Source organism: Sphaeramia orbicularis, chromosome 6 (assembly GCF_902148855.1).
Source record: "Sphaeramia orbicularis chromosome 6, fSphaOr1.1, whole genome shotgun sequence".
Taxonomy (NCBI): Eukaryota; Metazoa; Chordata; class Actinopteri; order Kurtiformes; family Apogonidae; genus Sphaeramia; species Sphaeramia orbicularis.
Genome location: NC_043962.1, coordinates 19,205,727 through 19,233,515, shown reverse-complemented (window position 1 = coordinate 19,233,515; position 27,789 = coordinate 19,205,727). Strand labels below are relative to the sequence as shown.

The 27,789-nt window shown below is 39.2% G+C and overlaps 2 protein-coding genes across 2 annotated transcripts; one reads left to right on the top strand and one right to left on the bottom strand.

Annotated features, from left to right (window-relative positions):
* The first annotated feature begins 1,154 nt into the window (after positions 1-1,154).
* On the top strand, positions 1,155-9,198 carry cnot2 (CCR4-NOT transcription complex, subunit 2). Its single transcript, XM_030136150.1, has 15 exons — positions 1,155-1,236; positions 2,261-2,389; positions 2,485-2,557; positions 2,784-2,931; positions 3,041-3,223; positions 3,383-3,462; positions 3,721-3,846; positions 4,031-4,155; positions 4,296-4,413; positions 4,775-4,931; positions 5,378-5,439; positions 7,352-7,401; positions 7,495-7,595; positions 7,688-7,832; positions 7,916-9,198. Exons 2-15 carry the CDS (start codon positions 2,273-2,275, stop codon positions 8,000-8,002), a joined length of 1,572 nt encoding a protein of 523 aa, XP_029992010.1. The 5' UTR covers positions 1,155-1,236; positions 2,261-2,272; the 3' UTR covers positions 8,003-9,198.
* Positions 9,199-9,552: 354 nt separating this feature from the next.
* washc4 (WASH complex subunit 4) lies at positions 9,553-27,630 on the bottom strand. Its single transcript, XM_030136148.1, has 33 exons — positions 27,500-27,630; positions 26,439-26,578; positions 26,264-26,317; positions 26,118-26,183; positions 25,926-25,971; positions 25,753-25,820; positions 25,584-25,666; positions 25,405-25,447; positions 25,211-25,314; positions 24,874-24,994; positions 24,581-24,704; positions 24,375-24,502; positions 24,135-24,295; positions 23,931-24,057; positions 22,116-22,241; positions 21,921-22,028; positions 21,673-21,819; positions 21,515-21,594; positions 18,618-18,723; positions 18,164-18,280; positions 17,888-18,056; positions 17,450-17,604; positions 16,306-16,380; positions 16,127-16,231; positions 15,888-16,022; positions 15,333-15,441; positions 15,159-15,225; positions 14,893-14,979; positions 14,528-14,675; positions 11,989-12,085; positions 11,679-11,875; positions 10,649-10,745; positions 9,553-10,504 (listed from the first exon to the last, which is right to left on the bottom strand). The coding sequence occupies exons 1-33, from the start codon at positions 27,558-27,560 to the stop codon at positions 10,440-10,442; spliced, it is 3,516 nt and encodes a 1,171-aa protein (XP_029992008.1). The 5' UTR covers positions 27,561-27,630; the 3' UTR covers positions 9,553-10,439.
* Positions 27,631-27,789: the final 159 nt, after the last annotated feature.

The window sequence follows — 27,789 nt, the reverse complement described above, 5'->3', positions numbered from 1 at the left end:
ATTATCTACAGGGTGGGGAAGCAAAATTTACAATATCTTGAGGCAGGAATTGAAAGACAGTGTATGACCAATTAGTTTATTGAAAGTCATGATAATTTATTTGCCACAAGAAAATTGACATAATAGAAAATGTTTTTATTCTATGTGTCCTCCTTCTTTCTCAATAACTGCCTTCACACGCTTCCTGAAACTTGCGCAAGTGTTCCTCAAATATTCGGGTGACAACTTCTCCCATTCTTCTTTAATAGTATCTTCCAGACTTTCTCGTAATAGTTTTGCTCATAGTCATTCTCTTCTTTACATTATAAACAGTCTTTATGGACACTCCAACTATTTTTGAAATCTCCTTTGGTGTGACGAGTGCATTCAGCAAATCACACACTCTTTGACGTTTGCTTTCCTGATTACTCATATGGGCAAAAGTTTCTGAAAAGGTATGGATAATAGTGTTAGGTATGATTATGACATCAATATATGTTTGGTTTCAAAACAATTGATGTAGTGCCTGCTGAGAAAAAACAACTAAATGTTCATTGTAAATTTTGCTTCTCCACCCTGTATAGGTTATTATGATAGTATTTTACAGGTCAGACCAACATCAGATCACATTGGGGTGTATGTGGCCCTTGAACCAAAAGGATTTTGACATATTTGATTGCTACAATCTTCACTGTAATTTTTCCACTTCACAAATTCATTCCACAGACTGGATTGGACCCTTTGGCAGGCTGGTTTTGGCTCATGGGCCATATGTTGGAACATCAGGGAGCACACACCATACAAAATAGTGAAACTGAAATGCCAAATTTGCCATCCCCACTAAAATAGTGTGAAAATCATCACAGTGTGATTTTTGGGAGATGTCATTAACAAGTCTTAACAAGTCTTGGGGTTGTGAGATTTGCCTGTGAATGAATACTTGACATGTTTAATAAAAGGTGTTTGTGCTGCACAGGTGTCTCACAGTTCACCTCATGATAGGAAGGAGCAGGATGTCTGATTGTTCTAGTGGTTTACAATAAGGATTTTACCTTCTAATGTTTCTGACTTTTAACCTGTTTTTACTGATGCTGGTTCAGCACTGAGGGGAAGCCTCTGTGGACCTTCTCATATGTTCACTTTTGTGTACGGAAGTGGTCATTGGGTTGTAAGGTCAGAGGGTAAAGGCTATTCCTCTTTCGATTCAGAATACATACAGCCATCTTGGATCTAACGTAGCGAAGGGAAATTGATGCGGTGAGGGTATTTACTTGTTTTTCTTTACGTTTAAGCCGCTCGGAGCATATTTTAGTCCATAGTGGGAGCTTTTTATCCCACTGATTTTCCTCCGTTTTGACACGGGATAGTGTGTAGCCAGAGCTCCGGCAGATTGTCGCTGTGATCCGGCTACTGTTGGTGTTGCTACTGCTGCAAACGGAGCGTAAACTGAGCCGAGAAAACGGACAGCTGACTGTGGATATATGGAGACAGAGAGGGCCCAAATTACTACCTGATAGTGTCTGCTCTCTGGTAGTTTATTGACGGTGTTTAGGAGTTGAAAGGTTTTTTGAGTCGTGATAAAATTAACACTCTTTGGCAAATTCATGTTTAGCTAGCTAGCTAGCTAGCTAGCTAAGCTAACGTAGAGTAATTACAAGCACCTAGCCTGCTAATGTTAGCCTCATTAGTGTTGGCTAACTAGCCTGTTAGCATTGGTAGTGTTAAATTTTTAAGTGACAGTTTAAGTTTTTTGCTGATAATGTGAATGCTGCTTTAACTTTATCAACACAACAACTGATGGTTAACTTCGGTGTCAGATCATTTATTGCAACTAAGGGATAATGTTAAGCTCAGGAAAGAGTTAAGGCTTATTTTGTTTTCGAAGTTGAGCCTCTCTATCCCATTTACCAACTCAGAATTAGAAGCAAGGCACACACTTCTCAGAAATGCACTTGAAGGTGGAACGACTGAAATTATTTTATAGAAGTGTAATAATAGGACACTGATTTAAGGTTTTACCCATTAAAAGAAACTGTTCTGTGTGTATTGAAAGTAAACAAAGTTATTGTAGTATGAGTGAAGTAGAACAAATAGAGTAGTGTTGTTTAGCGTTGAAAGGTTGTTATATTTAAGTTACTATTTAGTTGTTAACAATCTTCTGATGAAATTATGTGTGCTAGTCCAGAGCTTTGTGTTGATACTTGGATGTGTCAACTCTTCAACAGCACCTTTACTCATCCCCTCTCTCTCTGTCTGTCTGTCTGTCTGTCTCTCTCTCCAGGTGACAAAAGGCATGTTTGGTGCTAGAAAGAAATTTGTAGAGTTCGTCGAGGTAGTCGATAACGACTTTACTGATGAAAGCATGTACTACAACCAGCCGTCGATGTTTCCACATCGGTCGGACAAGGATGTGGGTTTTATTCATCATTTTCTTTTTGAATTGACATCAGAGGAGATACTTTCAAGTTGGCTTACGCTGTCCTGTTTGCTCGTGTTTCCCTTTAGATGCTGTCCTCTCCCTCACCATCATCGTCAGGTCAGCTGTCACAGCTTGGTGCAAGTTTGTATGGTCCACAAAGTAAGTGGTTATTTTGCCTTCACTGTCTGACATAGGCCTTTATCTAATGTACAGTATACTTGAATGTAAAGATGTGGTATGTTTAAATATCAAAGACACAATTTTAGTTTCACTACATCACTATCTTAATATTTTATAGACAATATTTTGGGCAGGAAGCAGATTGTTTCTATGGTTTTTCTTTTACTGATTTTTGTTTCTCCTGTTTTTCTTTGTTTCTCTACAGGTGCACTTGGATTTTCGGTAAGGGGTATGGGCAACAATACACCTCAGTTAAACCGAAACCTATCGCAAGGCACCCAGCTACCAAGTCATATCACCCCCACAACAGGGGTTCCCACCATGTCCCTCCATACACCTCCATCACCGAGCAGGTGAGTATGAAGATGTTCATTTATTTTGATAATATTAACACCTGGAAAATTAAAATAACTATAGAAAAGTAAGTAATCCTCTTAATTAGATTTTGTCATTTTTTAATAGGGGGACATTGCCAATGAACACGAGGAACATGCTGAACCACTCGCAAGTCGGTCAAGGCATTGGGATGAGTGGCAGGACCAATAGTATGAGCAGCTCAGGGCTTGGCAGCCCCAATCGCAGCTCACCAAGTATCATCTGTATGCCCAAGCAACAGCCAGCACGCCAGCCTTTCACCATAAACAGGTAGGCGGACTTTTTCCAACTGCCCCATGTGACATCATATATTATTGTGGAGATTGGCCTCTGCTTTACATCATGTAGTTTTCAGTTCAGAGCTGTAAAGTGTTGGCCATTGAAGGGAAAGGGATCTGAATAGTTATTGTGTTCTTTGTGTCGTTACAGCATGTCAGGTTTTGGAATGAACCGCAATCAGGCTTTTGGGATGAACAACTCATTATCAAGCAACATTTTCAATGGCACAGGTTTGCATCTTGTCATAAATATAATTATTTTAAGTTCTATTTAATCTGGCAGAACCCATTTCTGTTTAAATAGAATGAAAAAAAAAGTATACAATCTAATGACATTTTCATAAACTCCAGATAATTTGGATTCCTCATTTTCCTCATTATTTTTCTTCACCTTTTTTTCTTGAATTTCCTTTTTGCCACATTAATATAGATATCCACCTGAAAAGTGATATTATATGTCACAATCTCTAAACTCTCATGTTTGTGCAGATGGAAGTGAAAATGTAACAGGCCTGGATCTGTCAGACTTCCCTGCATTAGCAGACCGGAGTCGGAGAGAAGGGGCTGGAAACCCAACACCAGTGCTCAGCCAGTTGTCTGGACGAGCTCCTTATGGTAGGCCATTAGACCAGAAAAACAGCTTATTTTTGCACACATGAAGTCTTGCTCAGAAATCCCCTTAGGAGAGGAAATGGCTATTAGCTCATGTAGCATCAGTCAAACCTGTGTTTTAATACACTTGTAACAAATATTTTGTTGTGTTTTTTACACTCTAACCATGTTCATCATTATCATCAAGTTGGCATGGTGACCAAACCATCAACTGATCAGACACCGGATTTCTCCATCCACAACGAGGATTTTCCTGCACTGCCTGGTCCAAACTATAAGGACCCTACGTTGAACAACGACGACAGCAAAACTGTAAGTATGTGAGATTCTCTGATTGCTCAGTGGCCTTTGCACTCTGCCAGGGATTTTTCACAACAGGCTTACTTTCACATCAAGTAGATAATTATTAGCTGTCACTTTTTTCTGTGTAAAACTTTTTTTCTCCCCCTTAGAACCTGAACTCAACAAACAAGAATACATCCAATGCAGATGGGCCCAAGTTCCCCGGAGACAAGACTGCCTCAGCACAGAACAACAACCAGAAGAAAGGGATCCAGGTGTTGCCCGATGGTGAGACCTCTCAGCCAATCGTATCGCTCCAATTCCACTGAGACATCCCTTCTTAATCGCACAACTTGGGTGAGGCAGTTGAGCTCTCTACCCTGCATTTGGGGTTAGATAATTTTTGGATAGGCTTCAAAGCAGACACCAAAAGAATTTGTTCTTTATGATCCAGACATCATCATTTTCCATTAGTTTGTCTGTTACAATCACTTGTTTAAAAAAAAAAAAAAAGCTTCATTTGTTCTCCACTGCGTGCACAAAGTCTGGGTTAGAAATATGAAGGTAATGTATGGGCAGTAAGTATGTATTGTAGTCCCTAGCTCAATTTCAGCAGGTTGCTGATCTGTGGTTTATCCCACTGCTGCAGGTCGGGTGACAAACATTCCTTCAGGAATGGTGACAGACCAATTTGGCATGATTGGCTTGCTAACGTTTATTCGGGCAGCAGAGACTGATCCAGGAATGGTCCAACTGGCATTAGGAAGTGACCTCACGACACTGGGACTCAACTTAAACTCACCAGAGTAAGTCCTGTATTTATTTTTCATGACTTGTAAAACGTGGGTCCACATTGTTAGCATGGTTATAGTGGCAATTGTGGCTCTTCAACACTTCGGCAGCACATGGGTGTATTAGAATGACTGGTTGAAGCACATATCTAACACAAATCATGTAAAAATGACCATTTTTATCCACTAATCAAGTACCAAAAATCTGGTATGTCACATATATACTTGTGTTTTGCTGTATTTTTCTGATTCATTCTCATTAAACGTTAACCTTAGTTACATGATAATTGAAAGTACACAGAACAGTCAATTTCTTTTGTCTAAGTACTGGCTTGCAATGACAGACTGTCCACTATTACAGATCAGTGCATTGGATTAAATAGTCTGTTCTTTATTTTTATCATTCAGTTTCCGGTGTTTCCTGCTGTTGATACTGACTCACTGAATTTCTCTCCTAACAGAAACTTGTATCCCAAGTTTGCCTCTCCTTGGGCTTCATCACCTTGTCGACCTCAGGACATTGGTACGATATTAATGTGAATAAAAATGTTTGAGACAGAACTAGTTGAAGATTTAATTTGTAATTGGTATTTTGTGACAATCCCTGGACTGCTTCATGATGTTTGTACTTAGACTGATCTTTCACCTATTTTCCTCTCACTTTTATGGTCTATCACTGCTTACAGTTTAGCCCAAAATTATTCATACCCCACGCAAAAATTGATTATTTCATAGTTTTAGGTATGAAATGAAGGACAGAGAAAACGCTTGTTTAATTCAATTTAATTTATGGTAGATTACGAAGCAATACAGCAAATTTGCTTTCTTTGTTGTTGACCTAAAGGTTACATAATCAACATTTTGGGTTTGTATGCATGTCCATAATTATTCATACCCCATGATTAATAATCAATGGCATAGCCTTTATTTGCTATAACAGCTTGCAAACGGTTCCGATAGTTGCTGATCAGGTTTCTGCAGACTTCAGCAGGGATTTTTGCCCACTCCTCTTTTGCAAAGGTTTCCAAATCCTTGAGGTTAGAAGGTCTTCTTGCTAAAGCTCGCAGCTTGACCTCCCTCCACAGATTTTCGATTGGGTTCAGGTCTGGGCTTTGGCTTGGCCACTCCAAGACATTCACATCATTATCCTTGAACCATTTCTTGACAGCTTTCGCTGTGTGTTTAGGATCATTATCCTGTTGAAACATCCACTGCTGACCCAGATCAAGTTTTTCTGCCGACTGCTTAATATTTTCTTCCAATATCTCGATGTATTGTTCCTTTCTCATGATGCCATTCACTTTGACGAGATTCCCAGGCCCACTTGCAGAGAAGCATCCCCAAAGTATAATGCTTCCACCGCCGTGCTTGACTGTTGGAACCGTGTTCTTGGGTTGGAATGCTTCACCTTTCCTTCTCCAAAACAAAGGCCACATCCCTGTGGCCAAAAAGCTCCATTTTTGTCTCATCAGACCACAACATTGATAATCAAAAGCTTGGGTCCTTGTCTAGATGTCCTTTTGCAAAGGCTAGTCTGGCTTTTACATGCCTGGGCTGGAGCAGTGGAGTCTTCCTTGGCCGGCATCCACGGAAGCCCTCTTTGTGCAATGTCCGCTGCAGTGTCTGCCTCGATATGTTGGTTCCAGTTTCACTCAAATTTTTCAGGATAGCCTAGGTGGTGATCCGGGGGTTTTTGCTGACCTCTCTCACAACTTTTCGTGATAGTCTTGACGTCATCTTTGGCTTCCAGCCACGCCCCTTGAGATTCTGTACAGTGTGGAACCTTTTGAACTTGGTGATAATGTTCTGTACAGTGGCGACTGGCACATGAAATTGCTTTGCTATAGCTTTATAGCCTTTGCCATCCTTGTGTGCATTTACAATGCGCGATCGAAGGTCTTCACTCAGTTCTTTCGTCTTTGCCATGCTGTTGGTTTGACTGTTGACCATAAAGTGAGAATGAATGCACTCACTCACTGAATTTATTTCAGTTTGTTACATGACAGGTTGCATAAAGGATTGCACATGGTTAGTGAGTTCCAGGGATGGCATTCATAATGATTAGCCCTAGTTTTGACACCCAAAAAAGCCTAAATTCCATGACAATTCAGGGGTATGAATAATTATGGACATGCATACAAACCCAAAATGTTGATTATGTAACCTATAGGTCAACAACAAAGAAACCAGATTTGCTGTATTGCTTCGTAATCTACCATAAATAAAATGAAATTATACAAACCTTTTCTCTGTCCTTCATTTCATACAAAAACTATGAAATAATCAATTTTTGCGTGGGGTATGAATAATTTTGGGCTTAACTGTATATGACAGTAAAGTTTATTAAATGGGTTTTATAATATTTACATGTTCTTAGACGCATGATACGGTCAGATATGTGCTGCTAATGAAATTCCTGGCCTGTTTATTTTCAGACTTCCATGTTCCATCTGAATACTTAACCAATATCCACATAAGGGACAAGGTAATCATTGAGAACAGTTCTTCAGTGAATGGTTACAGTCTTCATGTGTTAAAAATGGTTACAGCTCATTCTTCTTTGCTCTTCTTCCACAAGTTGGCTGCAATTAAACTGGCGCGATACGGTGAAGACCTGCTGTTCTATCTGTACTACATGAATGGTGGAGACCTGCTACAGCTTCTGGCAGCAGTAGAGCTGTAAGTAGCACAACTGTTACATGGTTTCATCTGGTACAAATTCCATGATGATCATAGGTTCCTAATATGATTTTAATCACTACTTTCTCTAGCTTTAACCGGGACTGGCGGTACCACAAAGAGGAGCGAGTTTGGATCACACGAGCACCTGGCATGGAGCCTACACTGAAGACCAACACCTATGAGAGGGGAACGTACTACTTTTTTGATTGTCTTAACTGGAGAAAAGTAGCCAAGGTAAGAGTGGGTATTTGGTTGATCTAAATCTGTGGTAAGAATTAGCTTTTGCTGTCTTGTAAAAATGGTTTCGTATCTCGAAGGAGTTTCATCTCGAGTATGACAAGCTGGAGGAGAGGCCTCATGTGCCAACAACATTCAACTACAACCCAGCCCAGCAGGCCTTCTAAGGCCCGACCAGTCCAAAGGCCACAGCTGTTCCTGCACAACGCTGTTGTCATGGGAGAGCGCTGTGATTCACACAGCTTGGTTTTAATTCCTTGAGGATTTGGTTATTTGACTGCGGGGGTCGTCGCCACCATCAAAACTGCCCTGCCTTTCCAATTTACATGCTGCCCAAAACACCAACACTTGTTCTGTTTTTATTCTTTATGTTCCTCCTGTTTTTTTTTTTTTTTTTTTTTGGTCTTGTTTTGAGCAGGGTCTGTGTTATGTTTACGTCTCTGAATCTGAAGCCTGTTTTCTCCCAGAAAGGAGGACTGACCTTGTGGCACAGGACAGTGACAGAACAAGGGTTACACCTCACATTTACAAGTGTTAAGAACAGGTAGAAGTGGAAAAAACAAACTTAACAGAGCTCCATCCTCAGAAGCAGGTAAAAGGGTGAAAGAAATGCAATGTTTATTGTTGCACTATGTTTAGTAATAAAAGAACACAAAATTTGTTTGTGCTTTTTTATGTGAACACTCCCTGATAACATTCTTTTTCATTTTGGTTCAGGGAGTACTTGAAACTCATTCACATGCATCTCTTTTCATCTCATCCATTTTTGTCCTTTTCATTTATGTTGATTCCTTCAACTTCTGTATTCACATCACCAGACCGCTTTCTGTCTTTTCACTTCTTCTCCGTCTCTGTGAGTTTGGTGCCAGTCAAACATGGACACAAATCTGGGAGACTACTGTTGTTTCCACAAACGTGGATGAGCCCTCAGAGAGGCTAAACCGCTACACAATGTTGCTTCAGAGCAAACAAAACACTTTCCAGTCTTTGTTACAATTTTGTAAGAAATGTGTACATTTTTTTCTTTGCATCACATAAATTAGTATATGTATGTACGAATGTGTATATATGATTGCTATATATATATATATGTATGTATATATATATATATGACATCTATTTTGGAAGAAATTTTGCCCTGCCTTGTACCTCGTTTTTATGAGGTGAGCATGGATGCAATATGTGGACGTAACAGGACATTTCTGGATCTGCTGGACAGGGTGTCACATGGCACTGTGGGCACTTACATCAAAGTTATACAAAATTAAAGCGTCATTTAAGGAAAGGCCTGATTCTCAGCCAAAAATATGGGAAAAAAAACCCATCAAAACAAACTTGGTGATCATCCCTAAAGTTTCATGTCCAAAGCAAAGGAAGGGATGTTTCAATTTAAGCTGTTTGAACAGCAATAAACAGCATTTCATAGGAAAAGGAAAACTGACAATTTGAGGAGAAAAAAATTCCAGACCAATCTTGTATTTTCTGAAGTTCAAAGCTTCTTTTCTTTGTATTAAAGCAGAAAAAGGCTTTCCTGAATCACCGTCTCCTGTTTCTTTTGTTTAAGTCGGAGAACGTTGGCATTTCTTTGAGTCTGATGGTTGCAGCTGAAATGTGCATAACTGTTGAGGCCTAAGTTACATGGTCTGAACATAAAGCATAGGTTCATGGATTGTGGAGTGTTTCTTTTGCATCGTGTCGTATTTTAAAGTACATGGAGTTAAGAAAACAAACTGTTCAAAGTGCAGTTTATTATTCAAAGACCTCACAGAACTTTGTCTTTCATTGATGGAATGTCATTGTGACCAAACTGTGGCCTTAGTTTCACATGTACCACATGCTGATGGATAAAAAGTTGGAGTACTACACAATACTCATAAGATGAAGAATCTTTTGCCTCTGGAACATTTTTTTCTGAATTAATTTGTCACTGAAATGAGTTAAGAAAGGCACATAAACTCTAAATCATATAATGTACAAACAGACAAAACAATAATTAGCAAATATGGCACACATGTATGAGGACTGTACAATGAAGACATTCCCAGGAGCCCTCCAATTAAGACCAGAGCTGCAGTTGAAGGCAACAAGCAACATAATGTTAATACAATTAGTACGAACTCTAAAATGCAAATTAATTACTGAACGTGTCTCTGATTAGCAGAGGACATACATATAGCTGAAGCTTCTAGTGTAGAAAAATAATCCAGTCTGTTCAGACTGAGCATTAAAGTATCAAAAGGCTCCACAGCAAAGGAAAGGATTCACTTTGACCCAACTCTTCATACCGACTCCTTTAAGGTTACAGAAGCTTTTTTAAATGCTACAAAATTCAATATGATTTTACTAGTTGACTGACACTTTGAAGTCAGTAGATGCAACATAGACATTTCTCTCACATATTAACAAAAGTTAATATACATTCTTTTCTAATGACAGTCACTTCAGAATCCTTCCATCTGTTCTGCTTTTGAACTCAAACCGTACAAAACTAGTGCATTCTGATTCTCAATATCATCTCCCCACATTTCTGGCCATGGGACGACGGTCCACTGCTCTACACCAAAGTTATGATCCACAACGTGTCTACTGATCTCACGATGAGGGTCACTTTGATGAAGGTGCAGCAGGGTTGGAGCCTTCTGAACTGCCTCCTGCTTTGGCAGCTTCTTCTGTGGAAGAAAATGACATTTATGGGCAATTTGTAAAAGATAAAGAATGAAGTCACAGATTTTCTACCTTTGCATATTAATGTGTGGTGAGTCAGTATTACTGCATAATTAAAAACGGCATCCATCACCACAAAGCTGCCGAACCTTTATCTTTCTTCTCTTGAGTCTCTTCAGCTGCAGTTTTATCTGCCCTGAAGAAGATCCTGGCACTGCTTAAGGAGAAGTAGAGCAGCTCGAACTCCTGTAACGGAAGGGAAACAGAGTTAGTATGAACATAAACACAATAAAAACTAAGACTAATACTAGAAAATATAATTTTATGAACTGGAACAAAAAACAACAAAAAAAACATACTTAATAATAAATACAATGAACAATGTGACATAAACTACTTAGAACTTCAGTTAAAATCAGCTTCATTATATTAATGAGATGGGACAAAAATAAAATGTTTTTCTAAATCTTTGTTAATGTCACATACATTTCTTCTGTTCTTATGTATGAAATCTCTATTTATAATGTCTGAAAAAATAAAACTAAATAAAAACTAAATGAAATGTAAATTCAAAAATAAAACTAAGGATTTATAATTATGTACACTTCAAACTTCAGAGCCAAGTTCACGTTTAAATTTTTTTAAAAATATAAATACGCTCAGTTTTACTCTTTTTTTTTTCCACAAAGCAATTTTGACTACAACTGGTTAAGAGTAAACTATTTCTATGTAGCATAGAAGTCTCTCCAAACAAAAAAAAAAAAACTTGGGCGCCAAAATTCACCTCAACCTGTCGAATTTCTAAAACATTTAACTTAAATTGGAGTGAAAAACACCCAACTGTTCACTTCATTGCTTCAAAAATATCAGACAACACCACAAAATAAAGGTTTCGTACTTTTCTTATTTTAAATCAGTAATTCAGAATCATCAACATAATCATCATCAAAACATTTCAGAATATTCATGATCTGTTCTGATCTGCTGCTTCCTGCTACAAACAGTACGTCCTCCATGATGCTTTATATTACACTTTGCATTTCTAAACCTGCCATCAAATGGGGTTCTCCCTTCTGTAAACCCAACAGTTTATACAAGACGTACGGCAGGCATTGACTGCAAAGGAGAAATGTGATAGAATGTGACATGAGAATGACTGCACAGATGCTGAGGCTGTACCTGAAGGTAGACGTCCAGCCTCTTCTGGGTGAGGTTCATTGTTTGCAACAACTTTTCATCCTGACTGGCAGACTGGACGTTCTGCTCCTTCACCACAGCGTTCATCTCCTTTTTATATTTATCTCTGACAGCCTGGAACCAGTGCAGGGAGTCAAACTCTAGGTACTGGTCCAGCAGCTTCAGGATGTATGCCACACCTGACAGATCAGAGCAAAAGTGAGGTCAGAGGGGATGAAAAGTGTAAGAAAATAGCTGACGAGCTGCACAAATGTTGACAGCACATCTGACGTCTGATTATAAGCTCACTCACCCATAGCGAAGCCGTCATCTGTGAAAGCAGCTCCACTTTTGTTCTTCTTGTTCAGTTTCTCTTTGCAGCTGATTGAATGCTCCACAAAATTCACAGTCTATAAGAAAGATTTGTCGATAGAAAGATTTCTTATGTAGAAAAATTAAAACACGAACAGAAACTTACAAACACTGGAACAATCATGTACAGCAGGGGTCACCAACCCTGGTCCTCAAGAGCTACTATCCTGCATGTTTTAGATCAGGGGTGTCCAATCCTGGTCCTCGAGGGCCGGTATCCTGCATGTTTTGGATATTTCTCTCTTCCAGCACACCTGACGGTTGTTATCAGGCTTCTGCAGACCTTGATGATAGGCTTATCATTTGAATCAGGTGTGTTGGAAGATGGATATATCTAAAACATCCAGGATACTGGCCCTCGAGGACCAGGATTGGACACCCCTGTTTTAGATGTATCCCTCTTCCAATACACCTTATTCAAATGATAAACCTATCATCAAGCTCTGCAGAAGCCTGATAATGACCATCAGGTGTACTGGAAGAGGAAAACATCGAAAACAGGTATTCAAATCTGGTCCTCGAGGGCCGGTATCCTGCATGTTTTAGATATTTCCCTCTTCCATCACACCTGGAGGCCATTACATCATTATCAGGCTTCTGCAGTGCTTGATGATGAGCTGATCATTAATTGAACCAGGTCTGCTGGAAGAGGGAAATATCTAAAACATATAGATTACCAGCCCTTGAGGACCAGATTTGAATACCCCTGATCTAAAATACGCAGGATAGTAGCTCTTGAGCAGAGCCGGCCTGCCCTGTAAGCAAACTAAGTGACTGCTTAAGGCCCCACAGCCACCAGGGGGCCCCAAACCTATGTATCATGTCATTTGTTTTGTTGATCATCTGGCAACGCCAAACAGTGAAAACAGTGATTGTAATGTAAACCTGGCAACCCAGAATGAAGCAGTTCGTCAGTTTGTTGGAGCAAGCGGCCGATAAACGTAAGAAGAAAAAAGTTGCAGAGGAAAAGAAACAACTCTCTCAAGGTCATGTGAAATACATTTTTCAATGAACACATAATGACAACAAATGCTTCATAGTACCTCAGCGGAGTGTTTGCGCGCTGTCTTTTCAGTGTTCAGCTACAATCAGTGTTGCCATGACATCCTGAGTCATTGTCAATACCACTTTCAATTGTTTACATGCAATAAACACCGCGCTATGCCAAATGCATTTTTGTCAGTCCAGTAAATGCGTTATGTTAGAACAGGGGGTAGCAGTCAGTGAATGTCGGAGCTGCGGGGGTCTTAACCCTTTTAAGACGAGTCATCCTAGATGTGCTGACCCCCTGCCACTTCACCAGCTGCAGTGCACCACCCCCTTATGGCCTTTCTGACAGGTGGTGAGTGCATCAGAAACTGGGAACACCCTGACCAGGATACAAACCCCAGCCTCCTGCACCAAAGTCAGTTAATATTTAGTACAGTCTTTATTGTTTTACTGTCACTGTGTTAAAACATAACACATTGGTATGTATAGCCCGTGAGCTTTTGACATGAATTAGTGTCATAATTTAGAGAGAAATTATTTTGTGTTTATGGATGTATGGCATGATGGGGGGCCCCCCAACTTGTCTTGCTTATGGCACCCACTTGAACCTGCTCTTGAGGACTGGGGTTGGTGACCCCTGATGTACAGGGTCCCTACAAGTTAAACTTAAGACTTTTTAGGACCTTTTTAAGACTACTTAGAACAGAATTTAATGCCCATTTCATGGTCCTACTGGCAAAAATTCATGACTCCTAGACTTTAGGAAAATGTATTTATTTACTCTAACGCCTTGATTCCCAAAGTTCTGAGTCATTTCTCACTGGGGGCTGCAAAGTTAGTGATAATTGGTTCCATCCATTTTCTGAACCCACTTTATCCTCACTAGGGTCATGGGGGTCGCTGGAGCCTACCCCAGCTACTTATGGGCGAAGGCGGGGTACACCCTGCACGAGTCACCAGCTCATCGCAGGACTGACATATAGAGACAAACAATCACTCTCATATTCATGCCTATGGGCAATTTAGATTAGCTAATTAACCTATCAGTGCATGTGTTTGGATGGTGGGAGGAAGCCAGAGTACCCAGAGAGAACCCACGCAGACACGGGGAGAACGTGCAAACTCCACACAGAAAGGTCCCACCATCAAACCCACCAAACCCAGGACCTTCTTGCTGTGAGGCACTAGTGCTATCTACTGCACTACTGTGTCGGTTCCTGATTTCAATATAAATTGTCGGGTTAGAACAGGTTGAACTGAGTAGACTAACGTTACTGTCTTACTGACATTTAACAGACACATTTAAACATAGTACACCAAACAAGTTTATGGCAACATAACTTAAGGCCTACCATATGAAATTTAATACCTTTTAAAGACTTTTTTAAGGTAATAAATGCAGATTTGGAAATTCAAGATTTTTAAGACTTTTTAAGACCCCGTGGGAACCCTGCATGTAGAAAATGTAGAAAAGGATGCTCAGCACTGACCAGTGGGGGTACAATCATGTAGAAGTTTCTCAGGTGCATGTTCTTTGCACTGCGAAACTCAGGCGCAAACACTGCCACCAGCATCTTGAAGTACTCCGTCCCCTCTGCAGAGTTGCTGGTCAGATCTCCCAACACTGAATCTAGGACACTAGAAATGACAAAAGGAGTCAAGTCCTGCACAAGTAGCAGCCCATGTTTCCATTATAATTGTGTACCAGCACTGCCCTCTGCAGGTGACACAATGTAAAGACTGTGGATAAAGGTAAATGACTGAAAATGCACATATTCTACAAATACAACTTTACAGAAATCCATGACATACAGCACATGTAAAGGAATAACCTGTAAACAGAAAAGTGTCGTACCTGGCAGCTCTCTGCGTCTCCCCTGACAGTCCCTCCTCTTTCACAAGCTCCTCAAAATTTACGATGTCCTCCAGGTCTGGGACAAACCTGGAAATGTCAGGGGGAAAAACATTATGATATATGAAAAACGACAGTCCTATTCTTCTAGAACTGAGCAATCCCGGACCTTTAAACTAGACTTAACCAGTCCAAATCCTTTAGAGTAGAATAAAGTTATGCAGGAACAGACCGACAAAACAAAGCCATGAAACAACTCCTTCTTTTACCTGATGGCGCTGCTACAACAGTGGAGTCCTCCAGAGCGGATCATTCGCACATAGCCCATGGCATTACCTGAATAAAAACAATGGGAAGTGTTGTTGGCTTACATTTACCTGCACCTGCAGATTCTATAACTGTTTGCCCCGAAGAGCTAAACAGTGTTAATGTGCATCTCTCACCAATCTGGCTGATGAGCTGTCTGAACTGGTCCAAGTAACTCTGCCCATCAGGAGTGATGCCAAGTTTCCGGATACCACGGTTAAACTTTTCTGCTCGCTCAAATGGATACTATCACAAAAATATTGAAAATTACAGCTGAATAACAGCTGGGAAGGAGATAAGAAGTAGTGCTAGGAGATACAATAGTAGGTAATTTGGAATATACTAAAAATATTATTAGAGGAAGATTAGGCAAATAACTGAGTCAATTAAATTCAAATTAGGCAAAATGTGTTTCCAAGAACCAATCATCTAGAAAAGCTTTTGTTTCCAAGACTATACTTGGCAACTAAACCTGCTCAGTGACAGGGTAATTTCATTTTAATCACTGGTCCCAACCCTCACAAATGATGATGGTGGGGCTCATCATGATCACCATCATCCATACAACTTACAACCATCTGGACACACAGAAACAAAACATTTTTGACAACTTTTACATTGGCAGGATTCATTGTGTTTCTTCTGCTTGTGTACCTGTACTAATTCAAAGAGGAAAATATCCTCTTTCTTACCTTCTGATCAGACTGGTCTTTTGTTTCTCTAAAGAAGCGAATGTCTTTGATGAGTCTGGACTTGATGTGCTCATCGTACATAAACTGACTGAAGATGTAAAACTTCTTGCGCAGGAACTGGTAAGTGAAATTCACCTGGGAAAGCAGAGACATGCAACAGGTGAGAGGAGTGCAATCGAAGACATGCTGAAACATTCATATCATCAATTGACACATTAAGTGTTATCACTGAAACTCACTGTGGTGTTCATAATGCCTGTGCCGTGGGTCCTGATGGAGTTGGCGATGTGACGGATGTTGATGGTGTTCAAGTGCTTGTTGTTACTTGCCTTCTCTATGAAGATCTGTTAACAAGGATTTCAGTAAAAACTCTGTGTAATGCACAAGGATTGAGGAGAGAATGAAAAAGACGTTTTACCTGGTTGTTGAGGTTGTAAAGGTACCGAGAGACAAAAACGTGGATGTTCCTCATGATCTCCAAAACGTCCAAACCCTATTGAAAACACACAAGAGATACAGTTTGTGTACACTTTTTAAAATGTGAGTTAGTCTTTGTCAGAAGCCTTTTCTACAACAGGAGGTTGAAGAGGGAGCCTCTAAAGGAAAAGTGGACTTTATTATAGCCCTAAAAAGTCCCTGTACATTTCAATATTTCACTATTCAATACCCACAGCATTTTATTTAAGCCACTTTTCTAAACACACTGTAGCTGTAGATACTTTATCTGATTGTGCTTTGACACGACTGTGACGTTAGTGAATACAGAATCCACACATTAGTTTGTTGTATAGTCATGAACAAAAAAAAGAGTGCAAAATTGCTATAATTTTTCACACATAAGCAGTCTAATTGGCCTTCTCTTTGTGGATCTTCAGGGTACTTAGGATATTTTCAGCTGCTACAGAGACAAGTTATCACGTCATACACTAATCCAGTCCCCTGTCCGCCTCATTCTTTGGAAGTGTTCTTTTCTACAGTAGTAACTTGAATTTACCCAGATTGTTTGTATGCTTATTACTCAGACATTTGATGTGCAGTCTGGCTATAATTTATCTATGAAAAATAATTATGACAAATGTATCACAGAATAATGCAAACACGCCCACAGATTACAGCGTAACACTTCATTAGCACAACAAACTGGAGTTACAATGCTCAATTGGGCAATTCCCAACTCAGCTTTCTCTTCTCTCTTACTTTCTCTCCTGCACTTCCTCTAAAAATATCTGTATATTTTCAGTAAACCACTGAAAAACAATTTCCTTTGTTTCATCTCAGTTTAGGCACACAAGGTCACAAGGCAGGGGGAGGATAAATAACTTTCCAAGATAACTTAACTGTTTCTAGGACATTTGACCTTTTTCTCCTCATTTTCCATATGTTTTCCATAACTGGAAAATTAGTCAATCATTTTCCAGGTTTTCCAGGACACGTGGGAACTCTGATCTTCAGACAGTGATGGAAATGTAGAAAACCAATACTCTGAAATCACATTTTAGTTCCTGGGACTATAAAATCAAGACTAGAACTTCAGGATGCTTTGGGCAGAATTGTGCACTGACCTGCTCCAGGGTCTGACTTGGCAGATGTGCCTCTGTCATTGTCAGTCCATACCGCTGGGTAGCCAGGTTTCTCATCTCACTGTAAGTGGCCCAGTCATGTAGAGCAACTGTGGTCAGGTTGTAGAATGTTTTATCCAGGTAGTGGGTCACATAAGCTGAATGGACATTAAACATAGATTAAATGTTACTGTACCCTCAACTGTCTCCACATGATATGTTCATACTTGCCACCAGGTGGAAGCATAACACAGTACATTTTCCCAGACATTTTAGCTCTGTTATATGATATAAATGCGAGATACACATAGACTTTTAGACTTGTTATTTAAAAGACAGAATTATCAAAATTAAGTCTACATGTCAGTTTGAACCAGTGTATTCATTAACAAAAATCATTAACTTTCATGACAAACTTTCCTCAAATAGCAATATCTGCACCTTTGATGTGAATGAATCGGTTAAAGAATCTGATGGGTTTGATGGAGAAGAAGTGTGCCAGGTCCTTCATGCCAACTTTGAAGGGGTTCCTGTCGTCCAACTTCAGGTGGGTGTGAACAGAGAGACGCAAGTCCTTTTCAATCTCCTTACACAGTTTATCCAGCAGATGCTGCAAGAGTAAGATATAAGCAAATGTGCATCAGAAACCACTCATTTGTTAAAACATAATGCTGTACATGACTGTCTGCTTCCAGTTCATATTTAATCTAGTCTCACCTCATTGAATACATCCATGATCTCTCTGTCGTAGCTCTCCAGTAACTGGTCACATGACTCCATGTGTTTGGCATGCAACATGGATGGTACACTGTCTCTCAGCGCACTAAACATGTACTGCTCCAAACAAAGACAGGCATCATCCAGGACGGTGCAAAACAAAGACAGACAAGAGACACAGGTAGAAGAACAACAACAATTAACTATAATCCCAATAAAACACACAATGATTGATTATTTATTAATAAATCACATTTCTGTGATGCTGTACTTCTGGAGGGTTCTCATTAAATTGATAACATTAATGCACACATAGTTCCGTTATAAAATACTGTTTTATAGACATGGAAATATAATATTCTGAGACTATCTCTGCAGCCAATTTTAAGAACAAAAAAAGGTTTAGGCCCTGCTTTCATGTAGTGCAATAGAAATGACAGTGCAGGATACTTACGTGTATTCTTGCTGCATCCACAGCGTTGTCATACACATCATCTAGGTAGATGGGAAACACAGCTCGGTGCCAGTAAAGAAAACTACAGTCACACTGCAGCTTGACCCTGAGGAGCAAAGGAAACAAATCCCTATCATAACAAGGTTTTTTTTTTCTCCAAATAGAGTTAAGAGTTTTAAAACAGGTAATAACAAATTAAAACAAACAACAATTATAGTAATAACAGAAGAGTTTGACAGTTTCAAAAGTTTTTTTTTTAAATTTAGTTGAGGTCACAGCAATTTAAAAACACAGGCAGTATCCAATTAATTTGCACTGTCTTATCTGTAAGACGAAACAAAAAGCTTGGATTGATGTGAGTTGTGGTATTTTCAGCTCTAATTGAAGTGTGTTTCAGGCAGAGGGAGCAGCAAAGCTGAAGGCTTGCTTCCCCAGTTCAGTCCAAACTCTGGGTACATTCAAATAATTTCACAATACCATAAGGAATATTGACTAGTGGTTCTTTGGATAATTTTTTTGGGAGCTTTGTGATTCAGGTCAACCAGTGGATGAACCATCGCAAGCTCAAAGACAGCCACTCAGCTTTAGCATATAGTTCACAATGACGAGTAAGGCATTTACAACCAGTAACAAAATGTAATGCACAATGATAAACAATGTAGAGGATTCTAAACATTTGGTTGAGGTATAAAATGTGTCCATATTCTAACATTAGTAGAAAAATAGCTGTTATCAGGTATTTACGAGTTCTGAGTGATAAGCAAGATTTATTCCAGTAGTGAAACCCTCAATTTACAAACCAGATGGCTAATGTGGTTTTGGAAAGGAAGGTCCTGATCTACAAGAAAAATCAAGATATTTATGACAAGAGACTAGTTCTACTGGAGTGCCTTGGGCAGTTATGATTGACCCAGTAATCACTGGAATCTTTTGTTTGTGACCTTAATGAATGCTAGGACTTGTGGTGAAGGTTTATTTAACTAGATAAAATCTCATTGAGATCAAGATCTCTTTTACATGGGCAACCTGGCCAAGAGGTCAAGCAGCACACAGAATGATGAAAGACAGGTTATTTAGGAATGTCACAAAATAATAACAGTTTGACAGACCTTTTAAACTGCAGTGTAGTTTAGGTCACAATTGTTAAAGTGCAAGATCTGGTTGAGGTCAACAAACAAATTAAAAACACAGGCACTGTCTGAAGGATTTTCGCTGTCTAGTCAGTAAAATCGTACGAAAAGCTTGTAGTAAGATGAATTTGGGTATTTTTAGTTTACACAAATATGGCAGGTTCATTCATACAACATTAACTCCGGTTCTAACAGGTGATCAATGGCAGTCATCTGCATATTACAGTACTTTTTGAGACATTGAGGTTTTAATGCCTGCTCTTTAACACCTATCTTGCCCACTAGAGAATGTTTACAAGCTATCAACATCACAACAGTGAGTTGTGTTTTTATTATTTTTAACCCTTAAAGACCTAGACCTATTTTTGTGGGAACTTCCAAATGAATTTTTCTTTACAGTTAACCTTTCCTAAGTGACTTGTCACCATTTATTTATTTTTTATCCTCTGCCTTTTTCCACGAGAGTGCAAATATTTTCCTATATTTAATTTATGGAACATGTATATCTTTATAAAAGCTCAGGGTAAATTCAAAGGCTATTATATCAGAACAGAAAACTGATGAAAAAGTGGGTTTCAACAAAATACGTCATTTGCTGATGTAACAAGTGTCTACACCCACTGTCACTTATCGAACTACATTGGTTTTACTGGTGAATCAATGTTGAGGAAGATGATGGTGTTTCCATGTTCACTACAAATGTTCAAATGGGTCATATGTGGTGTTGAAAAGCTGGGAAACTGCATTTTACCTGAATTATTTCAATATATTGTTAGAATTAGTGAATAAAAAGTTATTAATTATTTCAGGTCAATAGATGCTTTTGGTTATAGGCAGCAGTTTAGGCCTTTAGGGGTTGAGATACTATAATGTGCCTCTTAAAGACATCTGTGTAAGTTCTCATTTGCCCAGGTCACCGTTCTTCTTGGTAGTTCTTCTCAGTTCACCTGGACTGGTTTAGCTCTTTTGAAAACATTTCATCTCTCATCCAACAGACTTCTTCAATTCTAATAACTGGTGGGGGAGACTGGGTTTATAAACCCGCAGGGGGCGTGATCTGTGTGGGTGTTAATACCAATTTAAATTTAAGTGTTAGGGTCATAAAGGGGGGTGTGTCCTTGGGGGTAGGGTCGTTAGTGGGTATTGTGTGCGAGCTTCAGGGTCATTGACCAGAGGGGTCATTGGCCCCTGTCTGTCCACATCCCTCGGGGGGGGGGGGGGTTGTTTGGTTGCAGGTGAGTCCAGATGTGGAAGCTTGTTGGTTGAAAACTGTTTGGAAATGTTGTTTAAAGTGGTGTTACAGGTTTTTTGATAAGTAGTGTCTCAGACCACCACCTCTGTTCAGGGAATGATTTTCCACTTTCACAAAAATGGCTTCTTTGACTCCTCTCTCAAACAATTTGTCTTCTCTGACCAATATTCTGGCATTACTGTCCTTGAAGGAGTGTCTTTTTTCCTCCAAGTAAAGATGGACTGCAGAGTCTTGGTCTGAGGTGGAGGCTCTCCTGTGTATAAGTCTGTACATTCCTCACTGTGCTAAACGGCATACACCACGTTGCTTTGCTTCTCCGAAACGACCCTTCCTCCATGACCCTAACACTTAAGCTGGGATCAACACTCACACAGACCACTCCCCCTGCAGGTACATAAGTCCAGTTTACCCCACCAGTTACTAGAACTGAAGAAATCTCTTGGATGAAAGATAAACCAGTCCAATTGAACTGAGAACTACCAAGAAAAATGCCTCTTATGGACTTTTAACCTTACCTCTCACTCAGCTCACTAATTAAGTCCAGTTTCTTCAGCACAAGCTGCAGTGGAAGAAGCTCCTCATCTTTGAAGGTTTTCTAGAAGAAAGAGTTCAAGGTCAACAAAAAACCAGGAGAAAAAGTGTCTAACATTCATCAGTGATTTCTCCTACATACCAGCTGAGTGCCGACACACAATGCCAAAGCCACCACAAGACGTCGCTCCTTTGTGCTGGGTCCACTGAGAGCATTTTCTGCCAGCACCAAAGATGACAGCACATCAAGCCGCTGCTCACTGTACTTTTTGTCAGAGATCACTCTTTTCTAGAACAAGGAGTACAAAATCTGTCATATGAAGTGAGGACAGGTACGACACTTTGATGACTACATCTGTCAATACTAACATCACTTATAATTCCCATTACCTTGGCAGTGCCGATAGCATTGAGCGCCTGTGACTGCAGCTGCTGCGTGATGTGAGAAACAGAGTCTGCTACAACAATGGAACGCCTGTGAAACGTGTGCTCCACAGCCTGCAGACAGCGACACCTCATATTAACGACTCAACCAACACTGATGACAAGCATATTAATTACACACCAGCATGTACGCATACACACCTTCAGCAGTTCAACCAATCGACACAGAGCTTTCACAGATGTTTTGGTCATGGGCCGCTGCATCGACATGTACATGTTCATGGTGGTCTTGATAATGGTGCTGATGCTGTATGCATACAGGATTCCCTAGGAGGGAGTCAGTGGCAGGGATTCTCAAACAACTTGCATGTAAACATTCACAGGACTTACAGTACATCATGTGGTTACTAATACCTTGGACTGTCATTAAGCTGTTATTGTGACTAATGATTTAGATGTACTTTTCTGTTCTTTTTATTCTACTTGTACATATAAGTCCAATAATAGTTAATAGAACACCAAATAGAGGTGATGTGTTATTCTGTGAAATTTTTTTTAAACACTTTTAGACAAAAATGGGTCTGATACTCATCACAATAAGGGGTGAAAAGCTCAAAAAATCCTCCAAAGGGTCATGAACAAATTAGAGAAACCATAGTTCAAAGCAAAGATAAGTTTAAGTAATTAATAGGTTTATAGGTTTTTATAGTTTATTTTTCTTTCTTCTTTACTTACTTTCCTTACATTTTATCATATATTGTTGTATTTATAATTTACTTGAGAGACATCTACCAGCGAAATATTCCTTGTGTTTATGTACTTCCTTCAGTTTCTAAATAAGATAAGAGTAGATAGATCTTTAGTGTCATTGCACAGGCATGAAATTAGAGTACTGCTCCCCATGGTGCTTAAAAAAAGAAGGTAAGCAACAATAAAAACATAACAAAATATATGCACAGGTTATAAAATCTATGTGTGCAAAAATATGCACATGTACAAAAAGTATTTAATACTGTATAAAACGTATTAAAAATGTTTATCAAATACACCTCTTTGTCCTCTGTCAATATGCTTATGAGAGTTACTCTTTGTACCACAGGGAACTCTACAGAGCTGTTCTAGCACCAGTCAGCATTTTTGTCAGTACTTCTTGAAGGGAGTTGAGGGTCAAAGGGATGAAAAAGGGAAAGAAGATGACCTGTTGGCACCTTCACAAAGCTTGGCAAGACGTCAACATCGGTATATAGTTTTACTTGTGCCAAAATCTCACTAATAATGTGATGATACACAGCACCTGTGGGCATGAACCTAGTTTATTTTCTGTGGTCATGTGTCAAGTTCATTTCAAGTAAATGTGTTTTTCTTCTCCTGCTTCCTCTGTTGATTTACAACCCTCTTTCCCCCGACCCACCGACCAAACATCTATGTTTTTTGGCGATACAAAAGCATGTGTTTCATATAGTTTTTGCTTTAATGGGTCATAAATTAAGTTCTCCTGTCCTTTCAGCTCCTATCACGGACATCCCCTGTCTAGCAGCAGATTAGAGAATGCAGGGGAGTCAGGCAAGCAATCAGTGGAAAATAAGGAGAGACAAAGAAGCAGTGACAGTTAAATGTAAGCTAATTTTGGCCTTGTATAGCACATGCTACAATATAGTTACACAACACATGAAGATTGATGAAGAAAAATTACAACTACACAATAAGAATATACTGTAAGCGTAAATAAGAAGATGGCATATCCACTAGCTTCCACCTTTATGGGAAAATTATAGAATGGATATATAGTTATGCTTCACCATAAAAATAGAAACAAACAGAAAGACTGAGAGACTGTTAAAAACAGTGTTGTTGTAGGTATGCATTGAAAACAAAATGGTGACACACAGACAGATATGCTATCACTATCATTTTTGTAATTACATGTAAAGCATGTAATTATAATAAACTGTAATTACACAAAGTGTTCATGTACTGTATGTCTTGCTAACTGATGCTTTGGCTTAAGATGCTTACCTGTACAAAGACATTACACCTGCTGTTAAGATCTTCTGCCAACTTGTCACTTTTATGTTCCTTGGATAAAATGGACTCCATCTTCATCATCCAGGACGTTACAAACACATAGTATGACTGAACATCCCTGAAGAGATTACAGATGACAGAAATGCATTACATAAGCTCAAACTGTCCTCAACTCTTAAATTCGGCCTCACTTACTTTGTTAGCGTTTGTGCTCTTTGCTGCAGGTATGTGTCTCTCTGCGCTTTGATGGCCTGTAGACTCTTTTTATCCATCAATTTGGCTGCAGCTGGGACTTTAGCCGTGAGGAAACTGTCTGGAAACCAAATGATGTTGGCAGCCAGAGTGACAGCTGGCACCTTAAGAGAAAGTTAAATTATACACATGAGTAAGGTGTCACGTGTAGAGAAAAGATGTGGGTCAAGAATCTATCACTACCTTTTTACAAACATCTAGTAGAGCTTTGTAGAGCTTTTTGTCGACACTCCTGAAGATGTGAAAATGAAGAACAAAGAGACCACAGACCCCTGCATATTTATCTCTCTGGTCAATCTCTGAAGGTTCACCTGGAACACAAAGGTATTATTTTGGGATCACTGGACATCATTGGTAAATTAAATCCTTCCTGAGAAAAAAAAACCTACCAATCTTTGACTCAATATTGGTGAATATTGTGCGTATGTTGAAGGCAAATTCTTCAGCGAAGGCACTGTTTTTGACGACAGCCACTCCTTCTCCAGGATCATCAAATCTCTGCTCCACACAGGCCTGTTACACGAACACAACAAAGTCAGACAAGTATTCAGACAAAAGTGAACTCTCTTTACATATATTTTATCTGTTTGAACATAAGCTAAAGCACTAAGGATTCTGAGATTTCTGACAATGTTTCACTTAAAAAATTAAATTAACAGTATGGGAACCATCTGACAGTCACCTGCAGTATCATCCCATCCAGCAGCTGTCCCTCAAGCTTGAGCAGGAGCTTCTCAAATGGTTTGAGCTTCTCTTCAGGAATAGAAAACTTTCCTGGGTTATGGTGAACTGATTTCAATAACCTATAACAGGAAGATGCAAGTGCAGCAACGTTTAGACCTTCTAGATAAACGGCGTATGTTTACAGATTTGATCTCAAAGTATTTTTCTATACATTTACAAACCTTCAAGATCATCCTCATCACCTCAGACAGTTTATATGGTGACACCACATTAAAATTAGAAAATGTTATTCTTCGATAATAGAAAGAGAACTGTATACATTTGTTTGTTTTAACCTTTTATACATCTTCCAGTGATCCCTTAGTGTGTTGTGATTTTCCATGATCTCATCAAGAGTGAGCAGCACCACTAATAACTCCCCAAGATGCTCATACACTATCTGTAGAGGGAACACAAAGTAAACACTGTAAGAATGTTTAATCAGGATCAAATATGAAAAAGAACCTAACTAAAAGTTTTAAAATCCTACCTGGAAATGGACACCTGACGACTCAATGATTTTTGTTGCACCCCTAAGACATGAAAAGAGAGAAGAAATGTATTTGCATATTTTGATACAGAGCAAAATTTCAATACGTATTTAACCCAAACTAAACAGCACTTGTATCAGGTTACTTTACGGGCTTCTGTTCAAAGATTAGTATTTACTTGTTGGTGTTGTAGAGGGCAGCCAGCTGATGAACAATGTTGACCACCACTTCGTAGCATCTCGACACAAAACATGACAGTTCCTATCAAAGATTAACAAAGAATCATTGTCTTCCTGATTTTAATAAATACAAAAGAATATTGTGATGGGAATTATTAATTTGCAAACCTGTAGGAATGAGATGAATCTACCCATCTGAATTTGGGACTCTCCTTCAACAACACTGGCATCTGAAACTACAACACAAATTGAAAATAAATAAATACATTACTGTTTATTAATAGGTGAAGTAATAGTGTGTAGTCCAGAATAAATGTTGACAATAATTGGTGAGGAATTACCTCCCTCTCCATAGTACAATAAGCCATTGTAGAATTTAGTTTCTGCCTGCAAAATAAAAAACAAAAAAATTCAGAGCACATAATCAGAATAATAACAAAATATATGTGTTCACAACATTCCTGAAACATACCATGCAACAAAAACCCCACAAAAAAAATTTTACAACAAGATCCACCTCTGAAAGTGCTTACCTCATACTTCAGTTTCTTCACTTCACTGCACAAAGCAGCAAATACTGTGATCACTTTGTTCAGAACCTGCACAAAACACAAAATAAAGAGTTGATCGAACAGTTAAACACTCTGTGGTCATGAAACTTTAGACTGCCTTCATTTACCTTGTTGTCTGTTTTAATTAACTCCAACAAGGAGGACTGCTCATATGGGAGAAGCTGAAAGAAAGAACACATTGGAAAGGAAATTACAAAAGAGTTACTTACACAAATCCACAAGTAGAAAACCAGTGTTCACCTATTTAGAGTTATGTACAGCCACTGGCTTGTTCTGTTTTACCTTCAAGGCGATGGGGTCCAGAGTAAAGTCCCAGACATCACCTATGGAGTCATCCAGAGCCTCTTCAATGCCCCTCAACTGAGACGTGTACTCCGCCAGAAACTTAGTGTAGTTCTTCAACTGAACCTCTGTGTGTATTTCTGTAAAGTTTTGAGCAGATACACACTTTATTTCAGGCCAAAGTGTATTACCTTCTCCATGAAATTGCTTTTCAAAGTGAAACATAAACTACGTGTAGTCTAATTCTTTATGCCTCTTACTACATATGGAAAAACATTCTCAAATAAGTCACATTAGGATGCTTTAGTTGCTGATATTATGGATAAAAGCCTGACAATTGTGACAGTCCATTACTTTAATACCCCAAAGCACATACTAAACATTTTGAAAACCTTACATTCTATTCCTTTCTCTTGTAAGGTTCCTCTTTTCTCCCTCATAATATGCAAATATTTTGCATGTGTTTTTATAATATTTACAAAACAATAACACATAGATTTTAGTTGCTGACATAGCTAAACAAATTAAACATTTTTGACCCTGAACAATAGCTTAATGCAAATATATTATCATTTCCTTGTTCTTGCCCACAGGTAGCTCAAGTATTAGTTCCTTTTTGTTTTGTTAGTTAAGTTTTGTTTGTCCAAACTAGTTTGCAAAGTAGCGCCGTGGTGTTGGAGCTTGTTAAATCTGAATACTTATCAACACTAGTCGACAGACATTAAGCTGTCAAACTGATCAGCTGTGGCAGTAGCTGGTAGCGTCTAAACACCGTACTCTATTGGTTCTCACTTCCTGAATTCAGACATATCATTTGTGTTGTGACTGCCTCCGTATATTTTGAAGTTCAACTAAGTAATAAACACACACGCAAATACATTACCTGTGTTGTTTTATGAACATTATTCTGCTCTAACTAGCATAACTCGTTACATGCCAGCAAATAGACGAAGCCCAAAGGCAATGCATTATGCTAACAGCGGAGGCTAGCCAACACATTTACCACCGTTTAACTCTGTCACACCGCCGCATTTCACCGCAGGTCTGGACGCTTTACTTACTTTGAGAACCATCGTCAAACCGGTCAAACTCCCAGTCAGGAGCGATGGTTTCACCGGCCATTGTGACAGCTTATGTGCCCCACAACACTGCTGTTATGATGTGTAGCTGTACAGTCCCATGATGGGTCTCATGATTTTGTGAATGGTCGCAGGTGCTCATGGGAAACGTAGTCCATAGCGAGCTAGCTAGATGGAGAGATGTGTGGTAGTGTAATATGTTAGATATCAAATAGTCTGACAGCTATTTAAGGTTTTCAACGTTTCTTTATGGTCAGAACAAGACAATCGCT

Coding starts and splice junctions, on each gene's coding strand:
- cnot2 (XM_030136150.1), top strand. CDS start 2,273: ATGTTTGGTGCTAGAAAGAAATTTGTAGAGTTCGTCGAGGTAGTCGAT. Junction 4,414..4,774: donor GATCCAGGTGTTGCCCGATG/GTGAGACCTCTC, acceptor CCACTGCTGCAG/GTCGGGTGACAAACATTCCT. Junction 5,440..7,351: donor TTGTCGACCTCAGGACATTG/GTACGATATTAA, acceptor GTTTATTTTCAG/ACTTCCATGTTCCATCTGAA.
- washc4 (XM_030136148.1), bottom strand. CDS start 27,560: ATGGCCGGTGAAACCATCGCTCCTGACTGGGAGTTTGACCGGTTTGAC. Junction 18,057..18,163: donor TCATGGATGTATTCAATGAG/GTGAGACTAGAT, acceptor TTACTCTTGCAG/CATCTGCTGGATAAACTGTG. Junction 11,876..11,988: donor AGATGACGGCTTCGCTATGG/GTGAGTGAGCTT, acceptor CTGATCTGTCAG/GTGTGGCATACATCCTGAAG.